The sequence below is a fragment of the Egretta garzetta genome, unplaced genomic scaffold (assembly GCF_000687185.1).
Source record: "Egretta garzetta isolate BGI_Z169 unplaced genomic scaffold, ASM68718v1 scaffold5, whole genome shotgun sequence".
NCBI lineage: Eukaryota > Metazoa > Chordata > Aves > Pelecaniformes > Ardeidae > Egretta > Egretta garzetta.
The window spans coordinates 5,226,744-5,245,665 of NW_009259707.1; the positions used below are offsets into that span (position 1 = coordinate 5,226,744).

Here is an 18,922-nt window from a genome sequence, read left to right on the forward strand (position 1 = left end):
TTTCCCCCATCAACAGAGTAGGGTAAATTCTCCTCGAGAGCAGCCAGTTTCACATAATGACACTTGATCCCAGGGAGAATTCACCAGCAGCTTGACTTAGCTGGCACTGATGCTTTACGCTCTTTCTCTTGCCTTTCACAGAGATATATGAGATGCATTAGAGCAGTGTATTAGAACTCCTTTTTGGCTTTGTTGAAGAGGGCTGTATTTCTAAAAGTACCGACAATCAGATATTCAGAAACAAAAGACTTTCTTGTGCAGTCAAGATTATTAATAGAGATAAAACACTTGTTTGTACCTGTTAATTTGAAGTCAGACATCTTTTTAATTTTTATTTTTTTTAAAAAGAGGCCTGAATTCTGTTTGTAAATCTGGAGTGACAGTGCTGACACCAATAGATACATACAGCCGTAAATAACTTAAGAGGAGAATCTGACTCAACTGTCTGAAAACCTGAAGTCAATGAATAAATTTTCATGGGACTTCAGTTTACATTCATGACCAGTAAGCCTAACAAAGAGACTCCAGTGCTTCTTCTGCTACTCTTATGCACTCCAGTTCAACCAGGAGTCTGGTACCATTTTAATCCTGTAGACATTTTCTCTATTCTCTGGCTTCTCAGGCTATAGCGAGGCTGTGATCTACAGAGGGATTGCAAACCCTAGACCAAAGACCTGAAAAGGGCTTTAGCCACAGATCTTTCTGAATCTTGTCAGTGGGAGAACAGATTTACTTCTCTTCAAGATGCCTCTCATCAATAACATATAGTATCTGAGATTAACATCCAGTGGGATTACCTGCAAATTCTCTAGTCTGAGATTATCACCAATGTAACTAAATAGGCAAAGCTGCAGAGGAGATTTGGATGAACCTTCACGTTTCTAACAGATATGGGTTCTCAGTCACTATAACTTAAGGGTCTGTAAAATGAGAATATGATTAAGAGACTTCTGTGAACTTCATAGGTACAAAATGTGCAGTATGCAGAAGAGCTATCCTGAGTAATTAATTTGTGCATCAGCTTTTTCATGTGTCTTCATATGTCCGTGAGATGAGGTAACCTGTTATCCTCAAGAAACCTATAGAAAAGGGCGTAATAATTTATACTAGTATACTGGATTTAAAAAGACAAATTATGTTCATGTGCAGTGGGAACCTAAACAAAACTGAATTTGAAACCTTTCTTTCTCATTAAAAAATCAGAAAATAATTAAATCCAAGCACACCTTTATTTTGTTGTTAAAGTGATATAACAAATGTATGCAATGTACATAAAACATACATAAAATCTGTAGGACATTTCAGTTTTCCATTGTCACCCAACATGCACATTAGTAATCTGAATAGGAAGTTTATTAACATGTAGTGCTAAACTAAGAGTAGTATTTCATAGATGGCATAAATAGAACAGAATTTGACTTGGCATGTTTATTAACACTGTTGAACAAGCTCTGTTTAAGAAACTGGAAGGGAAGGAAACATACCCTACCCATTTTTCCCCAATGAATCTTAATTTCTGTTAGGCATCCCCTAATTTGTAAGTCTACCTTGTATTTTTCCTATGAAAATACCTAAACGTTCACATTGAGAATATATATGCTTTGCTTTCAAATGGCCTTTTAATAGTTTCTTTTTTATATTAGGCTTTCCAAAAAACAATTGGACTTAGTACAAACCCATTACTTCATTTTTTGCACGTTGCATTATGGTTAACCACTCCATAGCAGGGCCCTCAAAGCAGGCTTCTTGGTTCAGTAAGGTGCATGCCTCTTGCTAATACCCTCATTGCTAATCATAACTTGGGAGAATAAAACCTGATACCAGTTGAAAACCATTTTACAATTAACTTATTTATAAGTAGACCATAATTACATGGTGTTATCTCACTTTGTTTTTACAGCCTCTTCCCATGCTTCAAACAAGCAAATTATAGACGTATAGTGCTGGATGATATATGGGAGGGTATGTTGCAAAGGATGTATTTTAATTACCTGAGTTTGAAAGGATCATGTAAAGGTTCATCACTTTGATCATTTCAGAAAGATGAGACCACTGGTTTGTTGATTGGCTCTGCTTTGCTTTGCTTTGCTTTTTGGCACTTCATAGTAAACCCTCTTACCTAGGTCATTGCACAAGACGAAGACAGACAGGACTTAACAAAGAATTCTTTCAATGGTTCTGAAAACAGTAATTTTTCTGTATCAAGCTAACACTGTTTCAATGTCTAAATAATTGACGAAGAACAAATCCAGATGGTTCATGTTATTAAGATAATGTTAACATCTTACTGGGTGCAGGAACTATTTGCAGCTGCTGTAGGTTATGAGATACTGGGACACAAATGTGTCTTTAGTCCCCTTTACTGGCTAGAGTAAGCTGGGAGGAGATTTCACTCTGAGGGAGAATAATATTTTAAAGAAAGCTGGAGCAGAGGAATTGTTTTTCTTCATATCAACAAGCTTTTTAGGGCAGAGGTCATTCAAAATTAGCCAGATTTTGAATTTTATTTCTATCCAGTGATATTTAGCCTTCCTTCTCTTCAAATTAAGGTTGACTATTTTTGATCTTTGTCAGCGACGTGGACAGTAGGACTGAGTGCACTCTCAGCAAGTTTGCCAATGACACCAAGCTGTGTGGTGCGGTCGACAAGCCGGAGGGAAGGGATGCCATCTAGAGGGACCTTGGCAGGCTTGAGAGGTGGGCCCATGCAAACCTCATGAAGTTCAACAAGACCAAGTGCAAGGTCCTGCACGTAGGTCAGGACAATCCCAAGCGCAAATACAGGCTGGGCAGAGAATGAATTGAGGGCAGCCCTGCAGAGAAGGATTTGGGTGGTTTGGTTGATGAGAAGCTCAACAACGTGCGCTTGCAGCCCAGAAAGCCAACCCTATCCTGGGCTGCACTAAAAGAAGCAAGGCCAGAAGGTCAAAGGACGTGATTCTCCCCCTTTACTCCACTCTCATGAGACCTCATCAGGAGCACTGCGTACAGCTCTGGGGCTCAGGGCCTTTTCTGTTTCCCACTCTGCCCTGACACTGAGCAGGATGGGGATGCACGAGAAGCTGGGAAGGGACACAGCTGGAACAGGTGACCCCAACTGACCAAAGGGATGTCCCACACCATAGTACATGGTGCTCAGCAGTAAAACCTGGGGGAAGAAGTAGAAAGGGGGGGTGTTTGGAGTGATGATATCTGTCTTCCCATGTCATCATTATGTGTGATGGAGCCTTGCTTTCCTGGAGATGGCTGAACACCTGCCTCCTGATGGAAAGCAGTGAATGAATTCCCTGTTCTGCTTTGCTTTACCTACTAGTCTGTCTTTATCTCAATCCATGAGTTTTCTCACTTTTATCCTTCCAATTCTCTCCCCCATCCTGCTGAGGGGAGTGAGCGAGTGGCTGGGGGGGGGTGGGGTGCCTACCCGGGTTAACCTACAAGAGATTGATGAGTGGCAATAATACTGCATCATTTACAGTGCCAAGGGTTTAAAAGCATGAGTGGTAAAAACATCAGAATTCATACTCTGACAACTCAGGAATATCTCATTTTCATGAGATAAGGGCAAAGGGATGACACGGTAACCAATACTAAGAAAACTATTTTGCAAGGCAAAACTTCCTTCTCAGAGAGAGGCAAGGATATAGGAGTGACCACAGTATGAGCTGAGAAGAACCAGGACATGTTTTAGATGAGTAGAGGAAAAACAAGGCCATCTCCTGCGTATATGAGACTGGAAGAATCTGCAGGGTCAGGAAATGAGAAGACTTTTATGAGAGGCAACAACTGAAGATGCAAGGTTATGGCCTGAAACAACACAGCAAATGGCTGTTCTCCACAGTGACTGAGAAAGGTGCAATAGGGAGAGCTTGTGGGAGGAGATGAAGAGCTTTGCTTCAGCCATGAGAGCTCGCTGAGACGGTGACCAGACATTGCCAAAGAGACACCAGTTTGTGTTTTCAGTTTGAATGGAAGCAGATAAGTCTGGATCAGAAATGGACTTGTGAATTTCTGCAGAGACAGCAGTTGAATTTGTGCCCTGCAGTCGGTAGGCCAGGTAGGTTAAGGAAGGGATGGAGCCTCTGAGATCTGTTTGAGGAGAAATCAGCAGAGAAATTGGTACGAGCAATGCCAGTGGAATTGCAGCGGGTGGCCCAGCACCTAGTCAGAGATGAACTCCAGGCAGCAAAAGTAAACGGCACTCTCAGCATGGTTACAGATAAGAAGGAGATGGTCGTTGTGGAGGCAAGCAGGTTCAATGTGTGTTTTCAAAGCAGAGAGATTAAACACACATTTGTTTTGAGAGGAGGGAGAAGCCAAGGCAAATGACAATGTACAGAGAGGGGTAGAAAAAGAGGTAAGCAAGCACCAGGGAGAGGAGAAGACGGAATAACTTGTTCCGCTTGATGCTTGCATCCGTTTTGCGATCAAAACTGCACTAATTTGGGAAGCAGTTTATATAATCCATAAAAACGCATTTTATTAGCTTTTTTTTTGCTTTGAATCACTGACTTCTAAAGAATGAGAACAGCCATAAATGCTATTGTCTCCACAGGCAGCAATTTGGAAATAGAAGATGCATGGTTACATGATAAGTGTTTTTTCTTCATAAAAAATGTTTGCAAATCAGCTTTAAAATAAGGGAAAAATAACTTGAAAATATTCTGCACTTCAGAAAATAATAAAATGTCTTCTTATTTTCCCCTGGTAGGCCACGCAATGCAGATTACTTTATGCAGGAAGCTAAACGGAAGAAGCATAAAGCAGATGCAATGGTGAGAACATTTTCTTTCCAGTTATGTTGCTGCAAATTATTTTTGTAATGCAGTTTCTTCATCAGTGCAGTATTGCTGGGGTAATTATAAAATCTATTATAAGGATGGCTAGGCTTGTTAAATTAAGAAATGTTTATATAATCAAATGTTCATAGCCCAATAAACTATGACTTAACAAATAATGACTTACTGAGATAAAGGCCTGGATAAATAAAACTTTCCATTTATTCCATTGCTTTAATTAGTAACTATAGCAATGGAGGCTGTGTAAGGGAGCCACATACCTATCTTCTGAGTTTAACTAGCTGGCTAGGTCCTGTAATTGCATCCCCAAATTTGGTCTGGTGGCTAAGGTATTTGCACTTTTTTTAAAGACCTTTGGCTCTTCAGTGCCAAAAGAATCCTGGCTTCATGGCAGACCTCTCCTGACATAATCAGAAGCACACCTGAGATCTATGTAAAGGAAGAACTTGCACACAAGGGACTTGCACCAAACAGATTCTTGGCCCTGGCTGTGACCTGTCTAAAATTGTAACTGGGAAGACCCTCTTGGAAAAGGGGAATCTGAGGCTGTATGGAGCACTGAGGAGACGCTAGTCTTTCCAACAAGTGGGTGCAATGAAGTACTCAGTGCTCTGGGAGAGCTCCACTTAGCCACCTCTCAGCTTCCTCCAAGGCTACGTTTGGGCAGCACTATGAATAAGCTCACACGGCCTCAAAAACATCAGGCCTCTGGAATGGCAAACACAATATATGAGGTGGGACCCTGCATTAATATGGCCGTCTTGCAGGTGGGAGTAGCTGCAGTCCTGCCTTGCTCTGTCAGACAGAGACATTGTCACAGCAGCGGGAAAGAAGAAAGGTAGCTCCCAGCCTCAGTTTCTTCGCTTCTTTTTCTCAGCTGTGCAGAATGTAAAAAGGCCAGAGAATCAGAAGCAGGCCCTTAATTTAGGATGCTAACGCTCTACCTGAGTTTATTAGCACAAGTTTCCATGGTTTATTCAGTTCCATATTACTCTAAAGTGAGTCTTAAATCAGAAAATATTGTGGAAAAGTACAAATGGTGCATTTTAGTGTGTTGCTTTAACCAGAATGGAAAAAATCACTTAATATGCAAAGAAAATTCTTAGCCTGAAGAGAAATGTTTTTATGGTAGACTCCCAGAAGCAGGAGGTGCAAACATTATTCTCTGCTCCGCCACAAGTTTCCTGCATGAGAGTCACTTAGGCACAGTTTAAATAGCCTCCCGTCAGTGTTAGGTGATTGCAACATCCTTCACATTCAGCTGCCATACACAGTGGACAAGCACCTTACTTACACCTCGTGAATCACTCTTTGCAGGTGCTTTCTCTCCCTCATTGACTGTGTAGGGATCCCAGAGGAATTGCCATATCGCCGAAGTGCCTCCAGGCCCTTTGAATCACCTTGCTGGGCTCGATACCTCCTACTTTGGCACTGCGATGCCTAACATAGGCACTTAGAGTGAGCAGCCTGAAAATTACTCTAAGTCTCTCTGCTCCTTAGTCCCCCATCTGTGAAATTGGGATAATAGCACTTCCACCCGCACAGGAGCGTCAGGGAGAGAAATACAATAAAAAGTTTCTGAACTTCTCTGGTATGATCGCAATGGGAGTCATATAAGAACCTAAAATAGATTGAAGCCAGTGTGCCATTCCAAAGTTACTATTTAAAATCTTTATCCCTTGGAAAAGAATAAGGCCCATTAACCTTTCACTGTGTGCATCAGATTTCAACCAAATGCATCCAGTCCATTAATGGGCTTTATGTACCGCAGGAGTTCTGACTGAAGGAAAGAGAAGTCAGGACAGAGAGGTTATTAGTATGATTCATCTCTATCCACATCAAAACTGAAATTCTGAGAGCAGATAAGTGGTAAGTGTACACATATGAACATCGTGAGCACATTTGCATATACACCATCATTGAGGACATGTAGGAACATGTATCTGTATAAATACACAAATACACACACACAGAGTCAAAGAAGTACTAAAAATGGGAGAAGAAATGGGGAAAGGAAGAAGGGTGGCAGGAGAAGCTGAAGGAGCAGAGCAGTCCCTGAAAGAGGAGGAGGATATAGAAAGCAAATTCCTGACAAGAGGAGAGCGTGGTCAAGCAGTGCTGAAAACGGTAGGGATAAAGAAAACATGAGAACACAGATGAGCCTTCAAATAAGAGAGCTAGTAGTCTAAGTATTATTTCTGATTCTCTTAGTCCATGATAATCATTACCTTTCTTAGCTGAGTGATGAAAAACTACATTTGCAAACATACGTCAAACCTTTTTTAATGAAAGGTGGAACAAAAGGCCTGATGAGCTTGTGGAATTTCCAGCGCTGGAAAAGCTTTGACAAAGATCTGTCAGGAATGTCCTAGGCAGAGTTGATCCTTCTTTGGACACAAAGAGTGTGGATCAAATAACATTTTGTAGTCTTTTTCAGCTCTACTTTCTGTATCTTATGAATTTTGCTGATGCATAGGGTTTGATGGGGTTTATCTGTCTTGTAGGAAAATCTGTGAATCCGAAGATATAGCAATTTGTGTCAAGTTTACAACTGATGTTGAAAAAATCCCATCAAATGTAACAATATCTTGATGATTACACTATTTCTCTGTGTCCTTATTTTTTCCTCTAGGTGGAAAAGTTTGGAAAGGCATTGAATTATGCAGAAGCAGCACTATCGTTTATTGAGTGTGGAAATGCAATGGAACAAGGCCCAATGGAATCTAAATCCCCTTATACAATGTATTCAGAAACAGTTGAACTCATCAGGTAGGAAGGGAGGAGATGACCTCAGGGGTTACTCTGTGCAAACATGCTCATCTACATTATCACATAACTCCCTAGGTACAGTAAAAGGGGAGAAGTGAGGTCCTCCCAAGTGCCTGGTCAGTCATATGTAATATTTATGTAATATCTGTGATTTCTGGAAATTAAAACAGGAAACTGTGTAGAATGCAAAAAAAAAAAAAGCCTTTCATATTACTTGAGCTGCAAATTATTTCCAGAGTTTCATGGTATAAGTCCCATGATACTCAAAAGGGAAAAATAATAATAATAGATAATATCAAAACATTCTCATGGAGCAGTAGTTTGCAAAATGTTGCAATGTGTTTAAGACTGCAATTTAATGGTTACCTGAAAGAAGATGTGAGCAGAGACAGAAAAATGGACACTGAAGGTCCATTTGATGTGTATGCTCCTACTGTAGCCAGTGGAGTCACAAAAGCAGCCCAGCCCACGCTAAAACAGACCCCTACATTTAGTCACCTTCACAGCTCTCCGAAGAGGACAGTCTAGAATTCAGTCCCACCCTCAGTCCCTATGAAGAAAGTTTGTCTCTTGAGTCCTTTCCTCCTTTATAGTCAGTACTAATAGTTAATGTTATTGACAGTGTCAGTAGAGAACACAAAGGTCAAAATCATCCCAGCAGCTGAGTGACTCTTGCAAGAGAGCGAGCCCAGCCACACCAGCAGAGCAAGCTGCACTGTCGGTGACCATGGCATCATTCCTCAGGACAGTCAACCACACAGTTCTTGTCAGGACTAAGTTCATAGGAAGTAAAACATTTTAATTTTTAATCAGTGGAGCAGAGCTGCTAAAACAATTGCATTCTTTTGGACCTAGTGTTGATGCAATGGTTTTCTCGCACGTTAACAATTCCATTGGCATTTTATTCCACTTAGGGCTCTCTTCTCATGCATTTCAGTGGATTGAGGCTAGCTTTCTAACTGGAAGGTTATTAACAAAATCAAATCTCTTTTTCAGTGCATCCCATCTCTGCAATTCTTCCCTTCTTTTTTTTTCAAAAGGCAGAAAGCTCTTTCTTTGTCTGCCCCGTCTTTGTGATAGTAAATATAGGGTCCTATCTCTGGAAATGAATTTTGCTTACAGATCCGTAGCTTTCGATAATGTGTGTAGCTGGGGTTGTGCTGTAGTGTGAACTGCTGTTGATCTCACTTGCTGCAGCTCAGAAAAATAAGTGGTTTACTAGGTATGCCTGTTGAAACAAAACGTTCATACTGAATCTTTGCACAGGTATCAGGATTAAAGTTTGAAAGCAAAGATAAGAAAAAACACAAGCAGCTAATTATGGAGAACAGGTATTTTTCTGGAAGCGAGCCCAGAAGTGCTGTGTGTTGTCCTAACCTTGTCCATCGATCAGGTTATTCAGCTGGAAGCAGAGATTTCCAGAAACTAATTTGTGATTGCATAGCACATACACTCTTGAAACAGCAGTGCTACCTCTGTGGATGTTTAATATTTATAGAATTTGAATGTAATGTCATATGAGCAAAAATAGCTCTGAGCCACATGTTCCCCCTCTGCTGTGCTCTGCTTGGAGGAGATGTGGGTAGACACGCTCAGGACTGGCAGGGTGAGGGCAGCACCAGCTCCCAGGCAGGCTGTCTGCCTTCAAATGCTCTGAAAACCTTTCTGCATGAACTCTCTGTAACTGGGTCTCCACAGCAGCCGAGGTTATTTTGGTAGGACAGCATCACCTTGCCAGCTAGGCTCCCCTCTGGACTGATGGATGTTCAAGGGAGTTACTGCTGAGTAGAGTGCAGGGAGGCACTGCTAATGGCAAAATAGCTCTGAAACACAACCAGAGAAAGCACATGTCTGTCTGGTAACTCAAGCAAATATGTATAAGGGGGCAGACTAAATGACATCGGCCAGCTTAGCTCTCTGATCAGTAACATAAAGCGGTCTCAGTTAACTCACGTTGGCTTTTTTTTTCCTTTTGCTTAAGGTATGCAGTGAGACTAAAAACCCACTCAGGCCCCAACGCCACGCCAGAAGACAAACAGCTGGCAGCATTATGGTTAGTAGATCAAGATTTCCTCAAAAGGCTTCTTTCCTGCAGTGAGCCAGTTCTTGAAAATCAGATGCTGGACACAGCCAGATAGGATTATGTTGTCTATTGAAATTAAGAGAATACTTGCTGCTCCAGGAAGGTCCGGCCCTTGTATCACTGTACCAGGTCTGCATTCTGTCTCTGCAAATAAGCAATTCGTACTTATTGACCGTGACAGGTCAGCTATGGTACGTCAGCATAATTAATTTTTAAATGCCTGATGGTTTGTTGTTTTTATGAGTGATGTACTTTTGTACCAATAGCTCGGTAATTTCTTTTGTGGCTGACATTTTAGGCTCAGTAATCGTAAATTATATTTACATTATATGAAGTAAAATACAGTGATGGTGATAATTAAGCCTCTTGGATTGCCTTCTACACTGAGATTTCTAGAGATATATATGCACGCACCTTAGATTCTATAGGATGGCTGCTGATTGCTAGTAAAATACTAAAATGTTATTAAAATCAAATTTTAATTTAATATCTAAGTAGTAATACATAAAATACCTATTACATGGTTACTGATTCTCAGTAAGTGGACATTTACAATCAGCAAGTGTGTTTTCAACATCTATTAACCATCTGTTAAAAATCCAAATTAAATGCATCTTTAGCCTCCATAAATAAGGAGTCCTAATTAATCATGTGTAGAAAAAAAAAAAAAAAACAGAAAAAAAAAGCAAAATATCCAGAGATGCAATAATTTTATTTTATTTTTTTTAAATGCCCTTTCTTTGTCAGCCGTTTGCTGCGCCGTCGGGAGGAGCACAGAATGCATTTGCAGCAATTACTTTAAAAACGCTTGGGTGGGAAAAGGACTAAAGAACAATTAAAAAAATAAAATAATAATAATAATAATAAAGCCATATGACGAAGGATTGCTCAGAACTGCCGGAGCGCTTCGGCACACGCGGAACCGCATCGCATCCCAACTCCCGCGGCCGCCGCATCTGTTTGGGCGGGAAGGTCGGCGCAAGGGGGGCGAGCAGACGGTGCCTTCCCCGGGCGAGGAAGAGCCATCCTAACTCAGCGCCTGGCAGCCAGCAGCTGAGCCGGCACCAGCTGCACTCGCCCTGTTGTCACCTGTGAAGGTGACAGCGTGAGAGCGATGGTGGCTGCGAGGCCACCGCATCCTCCCCTGGCTGCTGCCGGCCGGCCCCGGCGCCGGCTTCTCCTAAGGAGAGGCTGTCCTCCAGCGGCCAAAGGCAGAAATTCACCTTCTGCCTTCAGGACGGGAGGCAAACGAGCCGAGAAACCCCGGCGGAGGTTGATTAATTTTTATTTCCCCCCCGGCCCCGAGCAGTTTGCTAATTGGAGGGGGTTTGCTGAGGTTTGGGCAGCTCCCGGGCGCAGGGAGGTGGGGAGCGCTCTGGCATTTGCAAACTCAAGGCACCTGCCGGTGCTTCATGTTGGCTCCCAGACTAAATACTGCTTTTAAAAACAAAGGCGGCTGCTGCCAAAGGAAAAGCAAACCACACCAGATTTTTGCTTCCAAAGCTGTGTTACCGAGGGGCAATTCCACATTTGCCCATCAAAAAGCTTGCTGGGAAGAGGTGGCAGTGATTCCTGATTTGGAAAACGCACCAGCGCACCTAAAGCCAATAGCGAAGAAAAGAGTTTGTGTGTCCTGAATGCTGATGATCAGTCATTATGATGTATAATTATGGTTAATAGCTATTACTCTCATTTAATCACATAGCGTTAAAGGTGTGTGACTCTCTGCAGACTAACGAGGAGCATGGGGTCAGACAGTTCCCGTACAGCACGTTGAGTTTTTTGGCCCGTGGCTGGTTTCCTCTGGGGAAGAAATCAGGCAGGTGGCCTAGGAATGGCCTCCAGGCTCCAACACAATCTCCTTTCTGGTTTCCCACAGAGGAGCTTGGCCAGTGAAACCTGGACAGGGCCAAGGTTTCCCAGCTACCTCCTGCAGCTGGAAGAGACCACTGCGTGTACACAAAAATACACCCATTACAACTCTAGGTCATTCTACAGGCTCCAGGCTGTTGTAATAAAGTCCCTGGATATGATATCCCAAAAGGGTGCCCTTGCATTTACAAAAAGAAATTTTTTAAAAATGCCTGTGTTGGGTTCCAGGCCTGTAACAACCTTTCCATGGAAGAGGCCTTTGGTCAAGTGTGCAGAGCTCAAGTCAGAGTCAAGGTCTGGGAACCCAAACCTGCAAACCCTTCTGAATACAGCATGTGTCGTACCTCACTGGTAGAATTTGTCTGCATGACCTGTCCTGGCTGTAATACCTAGCCTTGCTCACGAATCCGTGGCAAAGTGTGAAGTACTGTAAATGAATGGTGATAAAAAACGTAAGCAAGGCGCTGTCAGCCTTCCACTCTGTTAGTTTGAGAATTTAAGATAATTAATTGGGATTTCTGTTCAGGGGGCACGCTTTACCTTCTGCTCTCCCTTCTGTTCTAGTTACCGCTGCCTGGCCCTTCTGTACTGGAGGATGTTCCGACTCAAGAGAGACCATGCGGTCAAGTATTCGAAAGCGCTTATTGAGTATTTCAAGGTGCATTCTTTATGACATGTTTTTAGATCAGTGTGTCATTATAGGAAATACAGCATCTTACTGAAACAGCAGCTGTGCTGGGCTTAGTTCTTCCCCTGAGAAGTCAGTAGAGTTTTACCATAGACTCCCATGGCAACACCTGATCTCTAGTCAGTTCTGTTGTCTTCACGAGAGCCCCTCTTCGCAAAATACACACCGTGTCCCTTCATGAAGAATGAGAAATTTATTGTACTAAAAAACAGGCATTTTCAGATTATTCTGGGTCAATTGGCTAGTGCTATCTAGCTCTGTTGCAAATAGGTTTTGCAGATTTTGCTCTAAGAATCCCCTCCAGGATTACACTTCCCACTAGACTACCTGTGAGTTGAGGACGTTGATCTAGATCAGTCCTCATCTGCGGGGCTTCCACGTAGCAGCATCACTTGGTAGGACAGTGCAGTGGGACATGTTCTTACCTGAGGAACTGGCAAACAGCCCATGCTGACTTGAGTGAGAGCTGCACGAAAGCATGGGAGGGCAACTAAACCACCTGCCATGTGCTTGACACAGCACTGCTGGCTTCCCCTTCCTGTTCTGCTTTGCCTGCTACTGCTTCCATCTTCCACTCTCTGCCAGGTCTGAACCCTGGCTATTTTGAATAAGACAAGGAATCATTCAAAGTATTTTAATATATTGTATTTGATGGGCAACCTTTCTCTGGAAGGTATCTCAGGAACAAAACCTTTCAGGTGGAGCTCACCTAGAGGTCAGTCCATCCAGCATTTCCTCTCCAAAACCAAAACTAGTCTTTATCTTTCTACTTAAAAAATTAACATGTACATGGGAGTACATATGTACAAGCTTTACAAAGTACAAGCTTTAAGACAAACTCTTTTGAGGGACCTGAACAGCCATTTGCCTTTGAACACAGGGCTCATCTGTTGGGGTTTTTTTGCAGAGGGAGGTACCTTGAAATGAAAAACATCCATCCTTTGACGTTTTGTTAATAAAAAAATTCAAATACAATCTCGAATGCTCATGACCAGATTCTGAACACATGAAGACAGTGAAGGAAATTGACGGATCCGTTATTGTCAAAGTGAAACTGAAGGCACTGTAATCGCTTCTAAAAATTTAGCAATAGATAATTCAACTCATTACGTTTCTCTAACAATGTCTTGATTTCAAGGGAAAGAAATGCGTGCTTATTACAGCACTTTATTTTTCTTTACCAGTTCAGAGAATACCTGCATTAAGAACAGGATGGTCAGGCTCTCAACCATGTAAAATGTCTCCTACTGGCAGACAGAAACTGTTGCACAGCAAACATAAAATGGACTTAGACTCTGCTGTAGCCAAGATGGGCTTGGGTTTTTGCAGAGCTCTTGCTGATATAATGATAGCATAGTTTCATATTAGAAAGTATTCTCACCTTTGAAAGTAAAAATGGAAAAAAAATCCATTTGCTATAATTTTCAGTGGAAAACAAGCCAATTCTCCACTCATTTCATATTTGGTATCTAAAAGCTTTCAAAACCAAGTGACGTGAAATGCTGACTGCATTAAGAACTTCCACATATATTATCAATCAAAGAAAGATTTTAAACCTTGTCACACACGTTTGCAGGGAAAATTAGACACACTTTTCTTTTAGAAAAGAAAAAATGATTATTTAAATCTCCTTTTAGGTATTTTATTTCCGTCATAAAAAAAATTAATGCAGCAGAGAATTAAAAAGAAGCCACAGATACTCAAGGGCCAGACACATTTGAGAGCATGAAGAAAGCAGGAGAATGGGTAGCAGTAAGCAAAGTGGGATAAGAGATGGTCCCTTACAACATTACACCCTTTAGAATCCTTACCCCCACCTTTCTGGTGCAGAACTGAGAGGAGGCTAGAGTAATATACCTAAAACATGAGAAAAAAAGGTGTGGGAAGTTGTACAGTAAGGCAGAGGCTGGTTACATTTACAGCAGAAGTATCCTTTTGATATTTATATTTCATATTTTCCTGCCTCCAACTCTGTAAGTAAATAACATGTACTCAGTTTCCATTACACTAGAAAGATGAAGGCCAGTAGTTCTGAGACAGATCAGAAAAGAAAAGAGAAAAAAAAAAACCCAACGTTCTGTAAGAGGAGCAAATGCCAAGGATTCCCAGGTTGGTTCTATTTAGGATGGTAAATGAGAACTTTTCGGTTTTTTCCTTTCACACTTTAGCCCTTCCTGCCAAAAAAAAAAAAAAGAAAACCCATTGAAGGAAGAAGCCCCTGTGGGACACTCCAAAGCTTATTTTTCATAGCACTTACCTGGGATGTAGAAGGCCCAGTGTCAAACTGCAGGAAGAATGCCAGGGCATGCACAGCACTGATGTGATCACTGCTGAAATACAGCCAGTGCACATGAAAGACGTGAGAACACCAGAAGCAGTTCAGAGGAGGCATCAAAACTGAGAAAACTAACTTTTTGAAGAGAGATATAGCCAGCTTACTGCAGAGCAAGTTAAGAGAAGATGTGATCGTTGTGTATGTGGAAACAGAGAGGATAATACCAGGTGACATGCAGTTTTGCTGGCACTGGGCCAACAAAATCCAAAAGCTAGCACTGAAGTTAAGAAAACTCAGTGCTGAAACCCTGAAACAGAATCTGCTTTCCTAACTGTGAGCCCTGCTAAACATTAGTCACAGGACACAGGAGAACAAGGGGGTAAATAGTGTCTTAGGATTTCTTTACAACTAGCTATCCATTTTAAAAAAATAAAATAAAATAAATTTTAAAAGTAATGTAGCTTCTCGTAAAAGTTCCATGACTGGTGGAAAAGGGAAATTGCAGACTGAGTGTCCTGGGGGATTACTCCTGGCCTTGAAACCCACGAAGCTATGAAGCTCCTTATTTATCATTTTTTTCTTCCTAAGCCATGGGAGACCAAGAGTCTACTGCTGTTAACACTTGGGACTCCTGCAGCTTGCAACACCTGCAGCCTTGCATTTAACCAGTAAACAGATCTCAAGCTGCAGGACTTCACTTGGTCTCCTGTGGTTGTCTAGAAGGGAGGCTTGTTCCCCAGCACACAATTATCTGCATATAAGGTTTCAGAGGAGGGTGCGAGGAGGTCGCTTTCCTCTGAAGGATTAGAAACTGGTCATTGCTGAACATGAGGCTGCGGATGGGACAGACCAGAAAAGTTTTGGTTCTTAGACTTCGGTTTTTTACATCCTTCTTTGTCACAGGCCCAGGACTAAATCAGGCACAGTATTTGGGAGAGGGGAGGAGTTTTTTCCACAGGTCAAATCATAGAGTCATAAAATGTTTTGGGTTGTTTTGGGTTGGAAGGGACCCCTAGAGGTCATCTAGTCCAACCCCCCTGCAGTGAGCAGGGACACCATTAACTAGATCAGGTTGCTCAGAGCCCCATCCAACCTGGTCTTGAATGTCTCCAGGGATGAGGCCTCCACCATCTCTCTGGGCAATCCATTCCAGTGTCAAATGGGCAGGAACCTTCCAGTAAATTCCCACCAGCTCTTGTAGATTGACTACTAGAACCATTTTAGCTATTCTGTTTCCATTACTGTGGACACCTGAATTTCTCCTGCTCTGTAAATATAGTGCTTGTACAAGGTAGCCCCTCCTCAAGCAATGAAATGCGTTAACCTAGGCACAGTATAGCAGTGAGAGTCTTTAATGACTGGAGGTATACGAGAGATCACACTGTAGGATCTAACGTCCCCTTCTGGGGGGGTCTGGGTAAGCCTTCAGCTAGAAGTACCACCAGTCTACACAGGCAGCCTCTCTGGCCCTGTCAGTGCTTCCATATTCAAACCAAGGGGAAGAGCCCCAGGAGGAGCAATCGTGAGAGAGATTCTTGAGCCTAGTGGTTAAAACACCCACCCGAGCTGATGGAGCCTCAGATTCACATCCCTGTGGTCAGCCAGGCTGAGCAGACTTGCACATTCTCACAGGACCTAGGACAATGACACTTGTCTTTGGGGGCAGCAGAGTGGGAGGAAATCCTTCTGGTTTTCTCTGTCACAAGCAGTTCCGTGTCAAACCTCACAAAGAGTCTTGGCAGCACTTTCTTCTGAACTCCCAGGATTTCTGTGAAAAGTTTCAGTTTCAACTAACATCTTTTCCTAATCAGCCCCCATCCCAAGGTGTTTAATATACTTAGTCTATTATAAACTCTATACTGAGTTTAATAGATTTGAGTCTGCTGCAGCACTGCTTCATCACAACACCAAACCAGGCTGAGTGGGTTCATTGCATCAAGAGACTTGAATACTTCTATCTGCACAATTTTTTCTTTACATTTCTTTAATTTTATACTGTTCAATGTTCTTCCTTTTGTAGTCTTATACAAATTATATGCATTGTGAATTATTTTTTCCTTTACAGAATTCATCAAAAGCTGCCCAGAACCCATCGCCTTGGGGTGCCAGTGGAAAGTAAGTTCACAGGTTGCACAAAACCTTACATCAAATTGGCAGTCAGAAATTATATTTTCTTACCTGCAGTATGTTCTGATGCTTCCATGTTTTTAATCCCAACACCCTTTTCAGTAACTGTATTAACATCTGTTTTCAGGAGCACAGGAACTCCATCACCCATGTCCCCTAGCCCTTCTCCAGTCAGCTCTGTAGGATCCCAGGGGAGCACAGGGGCCCCTTCCCCATCTCCTATCATCAGCATCCCTCAGCGCATTCATCAAATGGCCGCCAACCATGTCAGCATCACCAACAGCATCCTGCACAGCTATGACTACTGGGAGATGGCTGACAACCTGGCCAAGGAAAACAGAGGTGAGTGAGTCAAGGCACTGGACTATTCTAGAAAACTGACGCATGATTTTGATCAGGAAAGTAACTATTTTGATAGGAATCCTGTCTACAAAGTAGGACTGCAGAGGTGTTATTTTCTTCAGTCAGCTCCTAATCTGTTCCAAAACATCCCAAAAAGGCAATTTTGATAGCTGTCTCACTCAGAAGCATCTAATTTTTGTCTTTGTTTGGCTGGTCAGGACTGGTGACAGACAGGTCACAGACATAGCTGTGGCTAGTGTTCACTGCCATCTGTGTTGTTCTGGAGAGAAAGGTTTGTTGGAGGCAAGACAGCTTCCTGCCCCCCAAAGTCGTGGGGCTGGATGGGATGCGTTTACCCAGACCATGTCAAAAAGCAGAAGCACGCTTTCTTTCTGTAGAAGGAATGACAGCCCCTGCTCCCCCCCCCCGAGGTATACGAGAGATCACACTGTAGGATCTAACGTCCCCTTCTGGGGGGGTCTGGGTAAGCCTTCAGCTAGAAGTACCACCAGTCTACACAGGCAGCCTCTCTGGCCCTGTCAGTGCTTCCATATTCAAACCAAGGGGAAGAGCCCCAGGAGGAGCAATCGTGAGAGAGATTCTTGAGCCTAGTGGTTAAAACACCCACCCGAGCTGATGGAGCCTCAGATTCACATCCCTGTGGTCAGCCAGGCTGAGCAGACTTGCACATTCTCACAGGACCTAGGACAATGACACTTGTCTTTGGGGGCAGCAGAGTGGGAGGAAATCCTTCTGGTTTTCTCTGTCACAAGCAGTTCCGTGTCAAACCTCACAAAGAGTCTTGGCAGCACTTTCTTCTGAACTCCCAGGATTTCTGTGAAAAGTTTCAGTTTCAACTAACATCTTTTCCTAATCAGCCCCCATCCCAAGGTGTTTAATATACTTAGTCTATTATAAACTCTATACTGAGTTTAATAGATTTGAGTCTGCTGCAGCACTGCTTCATCACAACACCAAACCAGGCTGAGTGGGTTCATTGCATCAAGAGACTTGAATACTTCTATCTGCACAATTTTTTCTTTACATTTCTTTAATTTTATACTGTTCAATGTTCTTCCTTTTGTAGTCTTATACAAATTATATGCATTGTGAATTATTTTTTCCTTTACAGAATTCATCAAAAGCTGCCCAGAACCCATCGCCTTGGGGTGCCAGTGGAAAGTAAGTTCACAGGTTGCACAAAACCTTACATCAAATTGGCAGTCAGAAATTATATTTTCTTACCTGCAGTATGTTCTGATGCTTCCATGTTTTTAATCCCAACACCCTTTTCAGTAACTGTATTAACATCTGTTTTCAGGAGCACAGGAACTCCATCACCCATGTCCCCTAGCCCTTCTCCAGTCAGCTCTGTAGGATCCCAGGGGAGCACAGGGGCCCCTTCCCCATCTCCTATCATCAGCATCCCTCAGCGCATTCATCAAATGGCCGCCAACCATGTCAGCATCACCAACAGCATCCTGCACAGCTATGACTACTGGGAGATGGCTGACAACCTGGCCAAGGAAAACAGAGGTGAGTGAGTCAAGGCACTGGACTATTCTAGAAAACTGACGCATGATTTTGATCAGGAAAGTAACTATTTTGATAGGAATCCTGTCTACAAAGTAGGACTGCAGAGGTGTTATTTTCTTCAGTCAGCTCCTAATCTGTTCCAAAACATCCCAAAAAGGCAATTTTGATAGCTGTCTCACTCAGAAGCATCTAATTTTTGTCTTTGTTTGGCTGGTCAGGACTGGTGACAGACAGGTCACAGACATAGCTGTGGCTAGTGTTCACTGCCATCTGTGTTGTTCTGGAGAGAAAGGTTTGTTGGAGGCAAGACAGCTTCCTGCCCCCCAAAGTCGTGGGGCTGGATGGGATGCGTTTACCCAGACCATGTCAAAAAGCAGAAGCACGCTTTCTTTCTGTAGAAGGAATGACAGCCCCTGCTCCCCCCCCCCCCCCCC

At 42.7% G+C, this 18,922-nt stretch overlaps 1 protein-coding gene across 1 annotated transcript in view; it reads left to right on the forward strand.

The window, feature by feature from the left end:
• Positions 1-18,922, forward strand: part of AFF3 (AF4/FMR2 family member 3) — a 285,751-nt gene that overhangs the window by 265,684 nt on the left and 1,145 nt on the right. Inside the window, exons 18-23 of the mRNA XM_035894361.1 lie at positions 4,709-4,772; positions 7,429-7,565; positions 9,547-9,618; positions 12,085-12,178; positions 16,549-16,598; positions 16,738-16,952. Coding sequence (XP_035750254.1) covers positions 4,709-4,772; positions 7,429-7,565; positions 9,547-9,618; positions 12,085-12,178; positions 16,549-16,598; positions 16,738-16,952 — 632 coding nt within the window. The remainder of the gene's footprint in view (positions 1-4,708; positions 4,773-7,428; positions 7,566-9,546; positions 9,619-12,084; positions 12,179-16,548; positions 16,599-16,737; positions 16,953-18,922) is intronic.